The sequence below is a fragment of the Entelurus aequoreus genome, linkage group LG19 (assembly GCF_033978785.1).
Source record: "Entelurus aequoreus isolate RoL-2023_Sb linkage group LG19, RoL_Eaeq_v1.1, whole genome shotgun sequence".
NCBI lineage: Eukaryota > Metazoa > Chordata > Actinopteri > Syngnathiformes > Syngnathidae > Entelurus > Entelurus aequoreus.
The window spans coordinates 37714261-37730900 of record NC_084749.1 but is presented as its reverse complement, the minus strand read 5'-3'; the positions used below and the strand labels follow the sequence as shown (position 1 = coordinate 37730900).

Sequence of the window (16640 nt, the reverse complement as noted above, 5' to 3'; positions counted from 1 at the left end):
CTCCATCATTGGTGGGACTCCGCACGACACCGCCATCTTCCTGGTCGGCAGCGGATCCACCCACGACCACATCTCTGGCGGGCTTTTGCAGGGCGCCGCCATCTTCATTGTCATCATTGTCGACAACTCCGCCCATGACACCAGCTTCATCGTCGACGACTCCGCCCACGATGACATCTTTTCTGGCGCGCCTTCGCACGGCGCGGAGGTCTTCCGCGTCACCGGCGGGACTCTGCACGGTGCCGCCATCTTCTTCGTCGGCAGCGGATCCACCGACGACGCTGTCATCATCATCGTCGCCGCCAGCTGCGCGACCTCCTCCTTGTCGGCCACTAATGTGGCCGTTCCGTGGTCGCCCACCTCGCCAGTGGCAGCGGCGTTCAACGCGTCGCCGCCACCTGACTCTCCCTCGCTGGCTGCGAGGACATTTGGCCTGGCGACCCTCCACCAACTCCTCCCTCCGCCCTCCCGTCAGTTTTGGACTTTTTTCCATTCTTGTTTCCAGGGAACATCTGGAATCTGTTCCTTGAGGGGGGGGTCCTGTGACGATCGGTCACTTCATTTCAGTTTGTTTCCTGGTTTTTGTATTACTTCCTGTCAGTGCTCTTATTTTGTTATATTTCCTGTTTGTTCCGCTGAGCACTGCTTTCTCCTCACCTGCCGTTGATTGGCAGCCGGTCCACACCTGCTGCCAATCAGCATATGTCTATTTATGTTTTCTCTCGAGCACTCCTCAGTGCTCGATGATAGACTCTATACGTTTGGAACTTTTTATGCAAGACTGCTTTATTTTCTGTTTACGATAATTAAAATCATTTTACCTGCTATTCCTCCTCCTGGTTCTTGCATCCTGGGGACACACAAACGGCAGCCATGCGAGTTCCTCACAAAGACAAGATTATTCCCTCCACTGTACAAATAAATAAGCTATGGAAATAAAACATCACATAGTGTACAATGTCTGCTCTCACTTTGATGCTGTTCAGATGTTGATATATTCCCATTTAGATGAGGAATGACTCATAATCCTCGCCAAGAAAATAGGGGGCTGGATTGAAGCGTCTTTTTAGGTCTTTTTCACCATTTACGGGTATAATGGGCTGACAAAAAGGACCAACTACTCTAATCCTGTTATTATCAAGGTGAGAGACACGATTACCTTAATTTACTTAATTTATTTAGGTTGAATGCAATAAAAAAAAATAAAAAAATGCATTTGCTTGTCTTACTGATTCTTACTGATACTGATTGTGAATTTTAAGCATAATTTAAAAAAAGTTTAGTTAATTGGAAATATGCAAGCTAGTAATAACCTGTGATTAATCATGATTATTTCAGTGTTATTAATCCTATTAAAAATATATAAATTTTGACAGCACTGATTCTAATAGAAATGTGAGTTCAGGATACCAATATTTTGTTAACGCTCTGGCAAGACAAGCTTATTCCCTCCACTATACAAATAAATAAGCCATGGAAATAAAACATCACGTACTGTACAATGTCTGCTCTCACTGTGATGCTGTTCGGATGTTGATATATTCTCATTTAGATGAGGAATGACTCATAATCCTCGCCAAGAAAATAGGGGGGTGGATTGAAGCGTCTTTTTAGGTCTTTTTCACCATTTACGGGTATAATGGGCTGTCAAAGTGGACCAACTTCTCAGTTTGTGTCCACATCCTTTTATTATCAAGGTGAGAGACACGATTACCTTAATTTACTTAATTTATTTAGGTGGAATGCAATTTTTTTTTAAATGCATTTGCTTGTCTTATTGTGATATATAGGCATAATTTAAAAAAAGTTAAGTTAATTGGAAATATGCAAGCTAGCAAGAACCTGTGATTAATCATGATTATTTCAGTGTTATTAATCCGATTAAAAATATATATATTTTGACAGCACTGTTTCCAATAGAAATGTGAGTTCAGGATACCAATATTTTGTTAACGCTCTAGCAAGACAAGCGTATTCCCTCCATTATACAAATAAATAAGCTATGGAAATAAAACATCACGTAGTGTACAATGTCTGCTCTCACTGTGATGCTGTTCGGATGTTGATATATTCCCATTTAGATGAGGAATGACTCATAATCCTCGCCAAGAAAATAGGGGGGTTGATCGAAGCGTCTTTTTAGGTCTTTTTCACCATTTACGGGTATAATTGGTTGTCAAAGTGGACTCACTTCTCAGTTTGTGTCCACATCCTTTTATTATCAAGGTGAGAGACACAATCATTTAGGTGGAATGCAATAAAAAAGAAATGCATTTGCTTGTCTTACATACTGATTGTGAATTATAGGCATCATTTTAAAAAAAGTTAAGTTAATTGGAAATATGCAAGCTAGTAATAACCTGTGATTAAACATGATTATTTCAGTGTTATTAATCCAATTAAAAATATATATATTTTGACAGCACTGTTTCTAATAGAAATGTGAGTTCAGGATATCAATATTTTGTTAACGCTCCGGCAAGACAAGCTTATTCTCTCCACTATACAAATAAATAAGCTATGGAAATAAAACATCACTAAGTGTACAATGTCTGCTCTCACTTTGATGCTGTTCGGATGTTGATATATTCCCATTTAGATAAGGAATGACTCATAATCCTCGCCAAGAAAATAGGGGGGTGGATCAAAGCGTCTTTTTAGGGTCTTTTTCACCATGTACGGGTATAATGGGCTGTCAAAGTGGACCGACTTCTCAGTTTGTGTCCACATTCTTTTATTATCAAGGTGAGAGACACGATTACCTTAATTTAATTACTTTATTTAGGTTGAATGCAATAAAAAAAAAAAAGAAATGTGTGTGGTTGTCTTACATAATAATTGTGAATTATAGGCAACATTTTTAAAAAGTGAAGTTAATTTTTATTATGCAAGATAGTAATAACCTGTGATTAATCATGATTATTTCAAATCCAAAAGTGTTATTAATCCGATTAAGAAAATATATATTTTGACAGCACTGATTCTAATAGAAATGTGAGTTCAGGATACAAATATTTTGTTAACGCTCTGGCAAGACAAGATTATTCCCTCCACTGTACAAATAAATAAGCTATGGAAATAAAACATCACATAGTGTACAATGTCTGCTCTCACTTTGATGCTGTTCAGATGTTGATATATTCCCATTTAGATGAGGAATGACTCATAATCCTCACCAAGAAAATAGGGGGGTGGATTGAAGCGTCTTTTTAGGTCTTTTTCACCATTTACGGGTATAATGGGCTGACAAAAAGGACCAACTACTCTAATCCTGTTATTATCAAGGTGAGAGACACGATTACCTTAATTTACTTAATTTATTTAGGTTGAATGCAATAAAAAAAAATAAAAAAATGCATTTGCTTGTCTTACTGATTCTTACTGATACCGATTGTGAATTTTAAGCATAATTTAAAAAAAGTTTAGTTAATTGGAAATATGCAAGCTAGTAATAACCTGTGATTAATCATGATTATTTCAGTGTTATTAATCCGATTAAAAATATATACATTTTGACAGCACTGATTCTAAAAGAAATGTGAGTTCAGGATACCAATATTTTGTTAACACTCTGGCAAGACAAGCTTATTCTCTCCACTATACAAATAAATAAGCTATGGAAAAAAAACATCACTAAGTGTACAATGTCTGCTCTCACTTTGATGCTGTTCGGATGTTGATATATTCCCATTTAGATAAGTAATGACTCATAATCCTCGCCAAGAAAATAGGGGGGTGGATCAAAGCGTCTTTTTAGGGTCTTTTTCACCATGTACGGGTATAATGGGCTGTCAAAGTGGACCGACTTCTCAGTTTGTGTCCACATTCTTTTATTATCAAGGTGAGAGACACGATTACCTTAATTGCATTACTTTATTTAGGTTGAATGCAATAAAAAAAAAAAAGAAATGTGTGTGGTTGTCTTATATAATGATTGTGAATTATAGGCAACATTTTTAAAAAGTGAAGTTAATTTTTATTATGCAAGATAGTAATAACCTGTGATTAATCATGATTATTTCAAATCCAAAAGTGTTATTAATCCGATTAAGAAAATATATATTTTGACAGCACTGATTCTAATAGAAATGTGAGTTCAGGATACAAATATTTTGTTAACGCTCTGGCAAGACAAGATTATTCCCTCCACTGTACAAATAAATAAGCTATGGAAATAAAACATCACATAGTGTACAATGTCTGCTCTCACTTTGATGCTGTTCAGATGTTGATATATTCCCATTTAGATGAGGAATGACTCATAATCCTCACCAAGAAAATAGGGGGGTGGATTGAAGCGTCTTTTTAGGTCTTTTTCACCATTTACGGGTATAATGGGCTGTCAAAGTGGACCAACTACTCAGTTTGTGTCCACATCCTGTTTTTATCAAGGTGAGAGACACGATTACCTTAATTTATTTAGGTGGAATGCAATTAAAAAAAATGCATTTGCTTGTCTTACATACTGATTGTGAATTATAGGCATATTTTAAAAAAAGTTAAGTTAATTGGAAATATGCAAGCAAGTAATAACCTTTGATTAATCATGATTATTTCAGTGTTATTAATCCGATTAAAAATATATATATTTTGACAGCACTGATTCTAATAGAAATGTGAGTTCAGGATACCAATATTTTGTTAATGCTCTGGCAAGACAAGCTTATTCCCTCCATTATACAAATAAATAAGCTATGGAAATAAAACATCACGTAGTGTACAATGTCTGCTCTCACTGTGATGCTGTTCGGATGTTGATATATTCCCATTTAGATGAGGAATGACTCATAATCCTCGCCAAGAAAATAGGGGGGTGGATCGAAGCGTCTTTTTAGGTCTTTTTCACCATTTATGGGTATAATGGGCTGTCAAAGTGGACCAACTACTCAGTTTGTGTCCACATCCTGTTTTTATCAAGGTGAGAGACACGATTACCTTAATTTATTTAGGTGGAATGCAATAAAAAAATGCATTTGCTTGTCTTACATACTGATTGTGAATTATAGGCATATTTTTAAAAAAGTTAAGTTAATTGGAAATATGCAAGCTAGTAATAACCTTTGATTAATCATGATTATTTCAGTGTTATTAATCCGATTAAAAATATATATATTTTGACAGCACTGATTCTAATAGAAATGTGAGTTCAGGATACCAATATTTTGTTAATGCTCTGGCAAGACAAGCTTATTCCCTCCATTATACAAATAAATAAGCTATGGAAATAAAACATCACATAGTGTACAATGTCTGCTCTCACTGTGATGCTGTTCGGATGTTGATATATTCCCATTTAGATGAGGAATGACTCATAATCCTCGCCAAGAAAATAGGGGGGTGGATCGAAGCGTCTTTTTAGGTCTTTTTCACCATTTACGGGTATAATGGGCTGTCAAAGTGGACCAACTACTCAGTTTGTGTCCACATCCTGTTTTTATCAAGGTGAGAGACACGATTACCTTAATTTATTTAGGTGGAATGCAATAAAAAAAAATGCATTTGCTTGTCTTACATACTGATTGTGAATTATAGGCATATTTTTAAAAAAGTTAAGTTAATTGGAAATATGCAAGCTAGTAATAACCTTTGATTAATCATGATTATTTCAGTGTTATTAATCCGATTAAAAATATATATATTTTGACAGCACTGATTCTAATAGAAATGTGAGTTCAGGATACCAATATTTTGTTAACGCTCTGGCAAAACAGGCTTATTCCCTCCATTATACAAATAAATAAGCTATAGAAATAAAACATCACGTAGTGTACAATGTCTGCTCTCACTGTGATGCTGTTCGGATGTTGATATATTCCCATTTAGATGAGGAATGACTCATAATCCTCACCAAGAAAATAGGGGGGTGGATCGAAGCGTCTTTTTAGGTCTTTTTCACCATTTACGGGTATAATGGGCTGTCAAAGTGGACCAACTACTCAGTTTGTGTCCACATCCTGTTTTTATCAAGGTGAGAGACACGATTACCTTAATTTATTTAGGTGGAATGCAATAAAAAAAAATGCATTTGCTTGTCTTACATACTGATTGTGAATTATAGGCATATTTTAAAAAAAGTTAAGTTAATTGGAAATATGCAAGCTAGTAATAACCTTTGATTAATCATGATTATTTCAGTGTTATTAATCCGATTAAAAATATATATATATATATTTTGACAGCACTGATTCTAATAGAAATGTGAGTTCAGGATACCAATATTTTGTTAATGCTCTGGCAAAACAAGCTTATTCCCTCCATTATACAAATAAATAAGCTATGGAAATAAAACATCACGTAGTGTACAATGTCTGCTCTCACTGTGATGCTGTTCGGATGTTGATATATTCCCATTTAGATGAGGAATGACTCATAATCCTCACCAAGAAAATAGGGGGGTGGATCGAAGCGTCTTTTTAGGTCTTTTTCACCATTTACGGGTATAATGGGCTGTCAAAGTGGACCAACTACTCAGTTTGTGTCCACATCCTGTTTTTATCAAGGTGAGAGACACGATTACCTTAATTTATTTAGGTGGAATGCAATAAAAAAAAATGCATTTGCTTGTCTTACATACTGATTGTGAATTATAGGCATATTTTTAAAAAAGTTAAGTTAATTGGAAATATGCAAGCTAGTAATAACCTTTGATTAATCATGATTATTTCAGTGTTATTAATCCGATTAAAAATATATATATTTTGACAGCACTGATTCTAATAGAAATGTGAGTTCAGGATACCAATATTTTGTTAATGCTCTGGCAAGACAAGCTTATTCCCTCCACTATACAAATAAATAAGCCATGGAAATAAAACATCACGTAGTGTACAATGTCTGCTCTCACTGTGATGCTGTTCGGATGTTGATATATTCCCATTTAGATGAGGAATGACTCATAATCCTCGCCAAGAAAATAGGGGGGTGGATTGAAGCGTCTTTTTAGGTCTTTTTCACCATTTACGGGTATAATGGGCTGTCAAGGTGGACCAACTACTCAGTTTGTGTCCACATCCTGTTTTTATCAAGGTGAGAGACACGATTACCTTAATTTATTTAGGTGGAATGCAATAAAAAAAATGCATTTGCTTGTCTTACATACTGATTGTGAATTATAGGCATATTTTTTAAAAAGTTAAGTTAATTGGAAATATGCAAGCTAGTAATAACCTTTGGTTAATCATGATTATTTCAGTGTTATTAATCCGATTAAATATATATATATTTTGACAGCACTGATTCTAATAGAAATGTGAGTTCAGGGTACCAATATTTTGTTAACGCTCTGGCAAGACAAGCTTATTCCCTCCATTATACAAATAAATAAGCTATGGAAATAAAACATCACGTAGTGTACAATGTCTGCTCTCACTGTGATGCTGTTCGGATGTTGATATATTCCCCATTTAGATGAGGAATGACTCATAATCCTCGCCAAGAAAATAGGGGGGTGGATCGAAGCGTCTTTTTAGGTCTTTTTCACCATTTACAGGTATAATGGGCTGTCAAAGTGGACCAACTACTCAGTTTGTGTCCACATCCTGTTTTTATCAAGGTGAGAGACACGATTGCCTTAATTTATTTAGGTGGAATGCAATAAAAAAAAATGCATTTGCTTGTCTTACATACTGATTGTGAATTATAGGCATATTTTTAAAAAAGTTAAGTTAATTGGAAATATGCAAGCTAGTAATAACCTTTGATTAATCATGATTATTTCAGTGTTATAAATCCGATTAAAAATATATATATTTTGACAGCACTGATTCTAATAGAAATGTGAGTTCAGGATACCAATATTTTGTTAATGCTCTGGCAAGACAAGCTTATTCCCTCCCTTATACAAATAAATAAGCTTTGGAAATAAACGTTACAAAAAGGAGTAACATTTGTAAAACAAAAAAAAATGGTCAAATGAGCTATCATAAGCTATGGAAATAAAACATCATGTAGTGTACAATGTCTGCTCTCACTGTGATGCTGTTCAGATGTTGATATATTCCCATTTAGATGAGGAATGACTCATAATCCTCGCCAAGAAAATAGGGGGGTGGATCGAAGCGTCTTTTTAGGTCTTTTTCACCATTTACGGGTATAATGGGCTGTCAAAGTGGACCAACTACTCAGTTTGTGTCCACATCCTGTTTTTATCAAGGTGAGAGACACGATTACCTTAATTTATTTAGGTGGAATGCAATAAAAAAAAATGCATTTGCTTGTCTTACATACTGATTGTGAATTATAGGCATATTTTAAAAAAAGTTAAGTTAATTGGAAATATGCAAGCTAGTAATAACCTTTGATTAATCATGATTATTTCAGTGTTATTAATCCGATTAAAAATATATATATTTTGACAGCACTGATTCTAATAGAAATGTGAGTTCAGGATACCAATATTTTGTTAATGCTCTGGCAAGACAAGCTTATTCCCTCCATTATACAAATAAATAAGCTATGGAAATAAAACATCACGTAGTGTACAATGTCTGCTCTCACTGTGATGCTGTTCGGATGTTGATATATTCCCCATTTAGATGAGGAATGACTCATAATCCTCGCCAAGAAAATAGGGGGGTGGATCGAAGCGTCTTTTTAGGTCTTTTTCACCATGTACGGGTATAATGGGCTGTCAAAGTGGACCAACTACTCAGTTTGTGTCCACATCCTGTTTTTATCAAGGTGAGAGACACGATTACCTTAATTTATTTAGGTGGAATGCAATAAAAAAAATGCATTTGCTTGTCTTACATACTGATTGTGAATTATAGGCATATTTTTAAAAAAGTGAAGTTAATTGGAAATATGCAAGCTAGTAATAACCTTTGATTAATCATGATTATTTCAGTGTTATAAATCCGATTAAAAATATATATATTTTGACAGCATTGATTCTAATAGAAATGTGAGTTCAGGATACCAATATTTTGTTAATGCTCTGGCAAGACAAGCGTATTCCCTCCATTATACAAATAAATAAGCTATAGAAATAAAACATCACGTAGTGTACAATGTCTGCTCTCACTGTGATGCTGTTCGGATGTTCATATATTCCCATTTAGATGAGGAATGACTCATAATCCTCGCCAAGAAAATAGGGGGGTGGATCGAAGCGTCTTTTTAGTTTTTTACCATTTACGGGTATAATGGGCTGTCAAAGTGGACCAACTACTCAGTTTGTGTCCACATCCTGTTTTTATCAAGGTGAGAGACACGATTACCTTAATTTATTTAGGTGGAATGCAATAAAAAAAAAATGCATTTGCTTGTCTTACATACTGATTGTGAATTATAGGCATATTTAAAAAAAAGTTAAGTTAATTGGAAATATGAAACCTAGTAATAACCTTTGATTAATCATGATTATTTCAGTGTTATTAATCCGATTAAAAATATATATATTTTGACAGCACTGATTCTAATAGAAATGTGAGTTCAGGATACCAATATTTTGTTAATGCTCTGGCAAGACAAGCTTATTCCCTCCATTATACAAATAAATAAGCTATAGAAATAAAACATCACGTAGTGTACAATGTCTGCTCTCACTGTGATGCTGTTCGGATGTTGATATATTCCCATTTAGATGAGGAATGACTCATAATCCTCACCAAGAAAATAGGGGGGTGGATCGAAGCATCTTTTTAGGTCTTTTTCACCATTTACGGGTATAATGGGCTGTCAAAGTGGACCAACTTCTCAGTTTGTGTCCACATCCTTTTATTATCAAGGTGAGAGACACGATTAGCTTAATTTACTTAATTTATTTAGGTGGAATGCAATTTTTTTTTTAAATGCATTTGCTTGTCTTATTGTGATATATAGGCATAATTTAAAAAAAGTTAAGTTAATTGGAAATATGAAAGCTAGCAATAACCTTTGATTAATCATGATTATTTCAGTGTTATTAATCCGATTAAAAAAATATATATTTTGACAGCACTGATTCTAATAGAAATGTGAGTTCAGGGTACCAATATTTTGTTAACGCTCTGGCAAGACAAGCTTATTCCCTCCATTATACAAATAAATAAGCTATGGAAATAAAACATCACGTAGTGTACAATGTCTGCTCTCACTGTGATGCTGTTCGGATGTTGATATATTCCCATTTAGATGAGGAATGACTCATAATCCTCGCCAAGAAAATAGGGGGGTGGATCGAAGCGTCTTTGTAGGTCTTTTTCACCATTTACGGGTATAATGGGCTGTCAAAGTGGACCAACTACTCAGTTTGTGTCCACATCCTTTTATTATCAAGGTGAGAGACACGATTACCTTAATTTATTTAGGTGGAATGCAATAAAAAAAATGCATTTGCTTGTCTTACATACTGATTGTGAATTATAGGCATATTTTTAAAAAAGTTAAGTTAATTGGAAATATGCAAGCTAGTAATAACCTTTGGTTAATCATGATTATTTCAGTGTTATTAATCCGATTAAAAATATATATATTTTGACAGCACTGATTCTAATAGAAATGTGAGTTCAGGATACCAATATTTTGTTAATGCTCTGGCAAGACAAGCTTATTCCCTCCATTATACAAATAAATAAGCTATGGAAATAAACGTTACAAAAAGGAGTAACATTTGTAAAACAAAAAAAAATGGTCAAATGAGCTATCATAGGTGTCATACTACAGCATGTCTGCATGTCTCCATCACAACATTGCTTCACATGCGTCACCGATGGGAGCCTCCGGGTTCAAATGTGCCTCATTTTTTCAGCAATGCGGGAAAAAAAAGCCTCTATGATTGAACGAGTGCATGAACTAATGTAAAAAAAAAAGCATGTGGTTCGAGAGGTGTGTGGGCCACAGGTGCAACACCTACCGGTCTCCACAGCTGCTGCGTTCTCCCGGTCACCGACGTGGAGATGACTATGAAGTGGGAAGCGGCCAACATGACGCCGAAGAGCACCGCCAGCAGAGTCCGCACCGGCAGCAGCATGTACGCCACCAGGGTGACCAGCATGAGCTGCCACACGCCTTGCTCCGGCGCGGCGGCGCTCACCGTCTCCGACGTGCCGAGGGCCAGCGGGAAGGGGCAGCAGAGCAGCGCGAAGGTGAAGCTGAAGAGCAGGGCGAGCTTGGCGATTTGCTGCAGCTGCGTGACCTGCAGGTATTTGACGTTGGTGACGATGAAGAGCGACAGGAAGACCACGCAGTGCACGGGGTTGGAGCCCTTGGAGAGGCTGAGGCGGGAGTTGGAGAGCAGCTCCATGAGGGACAGCGACGACGCGGCGATGATTAGCACCGCCAGAGCCTTGAGGGTGGCGGTCTGCTCCAGCTTCAGCTTGTAGTTCTGGAAGAGAGCCTCCAGCTCCTGGCTGTTGAACTCGTCCTCGCACACGATGGCGTCCAGGGGCGCACCTGCCGGGCAGCGACCCTTCCTCCGCCGGGTCTTGAATCTTTGGAACGGCATCTCCTCCATGATGGGTCCATTCATGAAGCGGGGATGGCGCACGACGTGGCAACTTTATGGGAATGTCTCGGACTCTTTTTCCTCTCCATGAGTCCGCAAGTGACGACCCAGACCCCCGCCGCCTCAGGAGCACCACGCGCACCCTAGCCACAGGTTGACGAATATTGGCGTGTCATCAGAAAAGTCAGCATCATCTCTCTCTCTCTCTCTCGCTCTCTCTCTCTCTCTCTCTCTCTCTCTCTCTCTCTCTCTCTCTCTCTCTCTCTCTCAGTCTCTCTCTCTCTTTCCCCACCTCTCTCTCTTTCCCTCTCTTAGTCCCTCTCTCTCTCTCTCCCCCCCTCTAATTAGTCTATCTCTCCCCCCTCTCTTAGTCTCTCTCTTTCTTTCTCCCTCTCTTAGTCTCTCTCTCTCTCTTTCTCCCTCTCTAAATATCTCTCTCTCCCCCCCTCTTCGTCTCTCGCTCTCCCTCCCTTAATCTCTCTCTCTCCCTCTCTTAGTCTCTCTTGCTCTCGCCCCCCTTTCTTAATCTCTCTCTCCCTCTCTTAGTCTATATCTTTCTTTCTCCCTCTCTTAGTCTCTCTCTCTTTCTCCCTCTCTTAGTCTCTCTCTCTCTCTTAGTCTCTCGCTCTCTCTCTCCTCTCTTAGTCTCTCTCTTTCTTTCTCCCTCTCTTAGTCTCTCTCGCTCCCTCTCTTAGTCTCTCTCTTTCTTTCTCCCTCTCTAAATCTCTCTCTCTCTTTCTCTCTCTCCCTCTCTTAGTCTATCTCTTTCTTTCTCCCTCTCTTAGTCTCTCTCTCTCTCTTTCTCCCTCTCTAAATCTCTCTCTCTCTCCCTCTCTTAGTCTCTCGCTCTCTCTCCTCTCTTAGTCTCTCTCTTTCTTTCTCCCTCTCTTAGTCTCTCTCTCCCCCTCTCTTAGTCTCTCTCTTTCTTTCTCCCTCTCTAAATCCCTCTCTCTCTCTTTGTCTCTCTCCCTCTCTTAGTCTATCTCTTTCTTTCTCCCTCTCTTAGTCTCTCTCTCTCTCTTTCTCCCTCTCTAAATCTGTCTCTCTCTCCCTCTCTTAGTCTCTTTCTCGCTCCCCCTCTCTTAATCTCTCTCTCTCTCTCTTAGTCTCTCTCTTTATTCTCCCTCTCTTAGTCTCTCTCTCTTTCTCCCTCTCTAAATCTCTCTCTCTCCCTCTCTTAGTCTCTCTCTCGCTCCCCCTCTTAGTCTCTCGCTCTCCCTCTCTTAATCTCTCTCTCTCTCCCCCTCTCTTAGTCTCTCTCTCTTTCTCCCTCTCTAAATATCTCTCTCTCCTAGTCTCTCTCTCGCTCCCCCTCTTAGTCTCTCTCTCACACATCTCTTAGTCTCTCTCGCTCTCCCTCTCTAATCTCTCTCTCTCTGTCCCTCTCTTAGTCTCTCTCTCTCTCACTCCCCCTCTTAGTCTCTCTCTCTCTCCCTCTCTCTCTCACCCTCTCTTAGTCTCTCTCTCTCCCTCTCTTAGTCTCTCTCTCTCTCTCTTTCTCCCTCCCTTAGTCTCTCTCTCTCACTCCCCCTCTTAGTCTCTCTTTCTCTCTCTCACCCTCTCTTAGTCTGTCTCTCTCTCCCTCTCTTAGTCTCTCTCTCTTTCTCCCTCCCTTAGTCTCTCTCTCTCTCGCTCCCGCTCTTAGTCTCTCTGTCTCTCCCTCTCTTTGTCTCTCTCTCTTTCTCTTTGTCTCTCTCTCTCTCTCTCTCGCTCTGTCTGTCTCTCCCTCTCTCTCTCACCCACCATGCTGCCTCCCTCTGCTTGCAAAGGAGTTGGACCACTTGGGGGTCTTCGGGAAGGTTACCAGCAGGTCTATGTGATGTAACAACATGCTTAGATTAAAACCAACAGGCACTAGAAATGCACTGTAAAAAAAACCCACATTGTGAATTCCAAGCAAATTACTTTCACAGTACCATTTACAGTATTTGACTGTGAAATGTTTGCTGTGAAATATAAGGCTAGTTTTTACATGCAGTCATTTGTTTCAGTAAATTTTTTCGGTGAAAAACTGTTAAATGTTATGAAATCCTGGTTGCATTTCACAGTGGTGCGTTCAAGAGACTCAACTTTCAATTATAATGAGCAGTCTGTATGTGATTAACAGTGCAATAACGCGTCTACAATGTAATATCAGGGTGTTTGGGGGAACAGCAGCAAGGCAGTGCCGGTGATTTCCCCTCAGCGTCTGCAGTCAGAGCAGATGTAGTTTCCAGCTAAAAATAGATCAGCTGCACCATACAATGCTCCGGCATTACAAGAATTTGATCTGCGTATTTGTGTAGGTAAAAAAAAAAAGAGCCACAATATATACATATATAAAAAGCTTCTGAAAGGGGACAATGTACGATAATGTGCAACCCTTATGGTTTAAGGGCATGCTTTGTCTTTGACTATTTACACATTGGCCTTGAAAGGGCACGTGAATTTGAAATGCATTGTGGGTGCTGGGTAACAGTTTTCGCTGGACGTAGGTTTTGTTTTCATGAATGTGAGAGAGTGCATCAAACTAGATTAAAATGGATCGTACAAAATAAATACATCCAGAGACCACACCGAGACAAACCGTACCCTATTCCAAAGGCGTGTTACCTCGGAAAAATAAGTGGTAAATTGGTGGAATTGACCCATATGAGCACTTCCAATAGACAAAAGATTTGAGTAACCTGCCGCCATCAGTGGGTGGTTAGGTTAGAGCAGGGGTGTCCAAAGTGCGGCCCGCAGCTAATTGTTTAGCGGCCCGCCACACATTCTGGAAATGCTATTGCAAAAATAAACAAAGAACATTCAAAAAAGTGGAAGGAGGTGAAATCTAACGAGAAAAAGTTGACAAAAAGCTGCCATGCAGGCTGTTTTTTGTTAAATTTTGTCTTTCTTTTTTTGCCATTGTTTAAAAAAAATAATAATGACAAAAAAATCTATGTAATAATGAATTATTTTCAAGGCTTCACTTACTTCACTTTAAAATGTCTTATGCGGTAAATATTGCATATATTGTGCAGATTCCATATAAAAACATTAAAGTTTTATTTGACAAAAGAGCATAAAACCAAAAAATAATAGTTTAAACGTAAAATGGACAGATATATCTGAAGTTGATCCCGTAACTTAAGTGTTGAAAGTAAAAGAAAAACCTAATAAAAATGTATCACTTTATGAGTGGGGCACCTTTTGGATCCCAAATATATTTAGTGGTATTGTATGTATCTTTTCACTGTGATTACTGTACTCAAAAATATTAAAGAAGTAAAATCAATGGTGTCCTGCATTATTGATCTTTTAAGGCTCTAATTACTAAATACTGCATATTTCAGTTTTACTATAAAAAACTTAGTTGTTTTTGACAGAAAAGCCATAAAACCTTTTTTTTTTAATTACTTTATTTGAACTTGAAGTTGATATAGAGATTAACTGTAAGCGTTAAATAAAAAAATAATAATTTTACTTATTTTTAACATTTTAATGACTGAGACCCTTTATGGTCCCCGGGACCCCTAAAGGTAAAATAAATGAAAAATCCATATATTTTGTTATGTTTTGAAAATGAAAAATATCAAAATGTCCCCCACATGCTTTAATTTTTCCATGTGCGGCCCTCAGTGGAAAAAGTTTGGACACCCCTGGGTTAGAGTGTCCGCCCTGAGATCGGTACGTTGTGAGTTCAAACCCCGGGCGAGTCATACCAAAGACTATAAAAATGGGACCCATTACCTCCCTGCTTGGCACTCAGCATCAAGGGTTGGAATTGGGGGTTAAATCACCAAAATGATTCCCGGGCGCGGCCACCGCTGCTGCTCACTGCTCCCCTCACCTCCCAGGGGGTGATCAAGGGTGATGGGTCAAATGCAGAGAATAATTTCGCCACACCTAGTGTGTGTGTGACAATCGTTGGCACTTTAACTTTATTGTCGAAGCCAAGCTTGTCTATGTTTCGTCAATGGAGTCAGTTTTTATGCCGTTGAAAAATTTCAGAATGCATAGTCTGTTATGGCGCTTGGTCCTCCTTTCAAATTGTGCAGAAACAGATACGGCTTTCATCTCTTATGTGTTTGAGATGGAGTGAGGGAGCCCAGCCTCATTTCATTATTTTTAAATACTTTGATTATTGTGGTAGTTCTTCGAAAATATTACTCATTTGTTTTTTGTGCTTACCCAAGATGAAACGTAAACCCACATGTTACAAAACCCAAAACCAGTGAAGTTGGCACGTTGCGTAAATCGTAAATATAAACAGAATACAATGATTTGCAAATCTTTTTCAACCTACATTCAATTGAATAGACTGCAAAGACAAGATGCTTAACGTTCGAAATGGAAAACGGTCATTTGGAATTTGATGCCTGCAACATGTTTCAAAAAATCTGGCACAAGTGGCAAAAAAGACTGAGAAAGTTGAGGAATGATTATCAAACACTTATTTGGAACATCCGACAGGTTAACGGGGCAATTGGGAACAGGTGGGTGCCATTACTGGGTATAAAAGTAGCTCCCATGAAATGTTCAGTCATTCACAAACAAACTTTGTGAACAAATGCGTGAGCAAATTGTCCAACAGTTTAAGAACAACATTTCTCAACAAGCTATTGCAAGGAATTTAGGGATTTCACTATCTACGGTCCGTAATATCATCAAAAGGTTCAGAGAATTCGGAGAAATCACTGCACGTAAGCGATGATATTACGGACCTTCGATCCCTCAGACGGTACTGCATCAAAAAGCGACGTCAGCGTGTAAAGGATATCACCTCATGGGCTCAGGAACACTTCAGAAAAAACCACTGTCAGTAACTACAGTTCGCCGCTACATCTGTAAGTGCAAGTTAAAACTCTACTATGCAAAGCGAAACACCCAGAAACGCCGCCGGCTTCGCAGGGCCCGAGCTCATCTAAGATGGACTGATGTAAAGTGGAAAAGTGTTCTGTGGTCTTGGAAACTGTGGACGTTGTGTCCTCTGGAACAAAGAAGAAAAGAACCATCCGGATTGTTATAGGCGCAAATATCAAAAGCCAGCATCTGTGATGGTATGGGGGTGTATTAGGGCCCAAAGCATGGGTAACTTACACATCTGTGAAGGCACTATTAATGCTGAAAGGTACATACAGGTTTTGGAGCAACATATGTTGCCATCCAAGCAACGTTACCATGAACTCCCCTGCTTATTTCAGCAAGACAATGCCAAACCACATGTTACAACAACGTGGCTTCATAGTAAAAG

General features: G+C 38.3%; 1 protein-coding gene across 1 annotated transcript in view; it reads right to left on the bottom strand.

Moving 5' to 3' along the window:
- Positions 1 to 11630, bottom strand: part of adcy1a (adenylate cyclase 1a) — a 272153-nt gene extending 260523 nt beyond the window's left edge. Inside the window, exon 1 of the mRNA XM_062028481.1 lies at positions 10835 to 11630. Within this exon, the coding sequence (XP_061884465.1) occupies positions 10835 to 11449 (615 nt within the window). The 5' untranslated portion in view covers positions 11450 to 11630. The remainder of the gene's footprint in view (positions 1 to 10834) is intronic.
- Positions 11631 to 16640: the final 5010 nt, after the last annotated feature.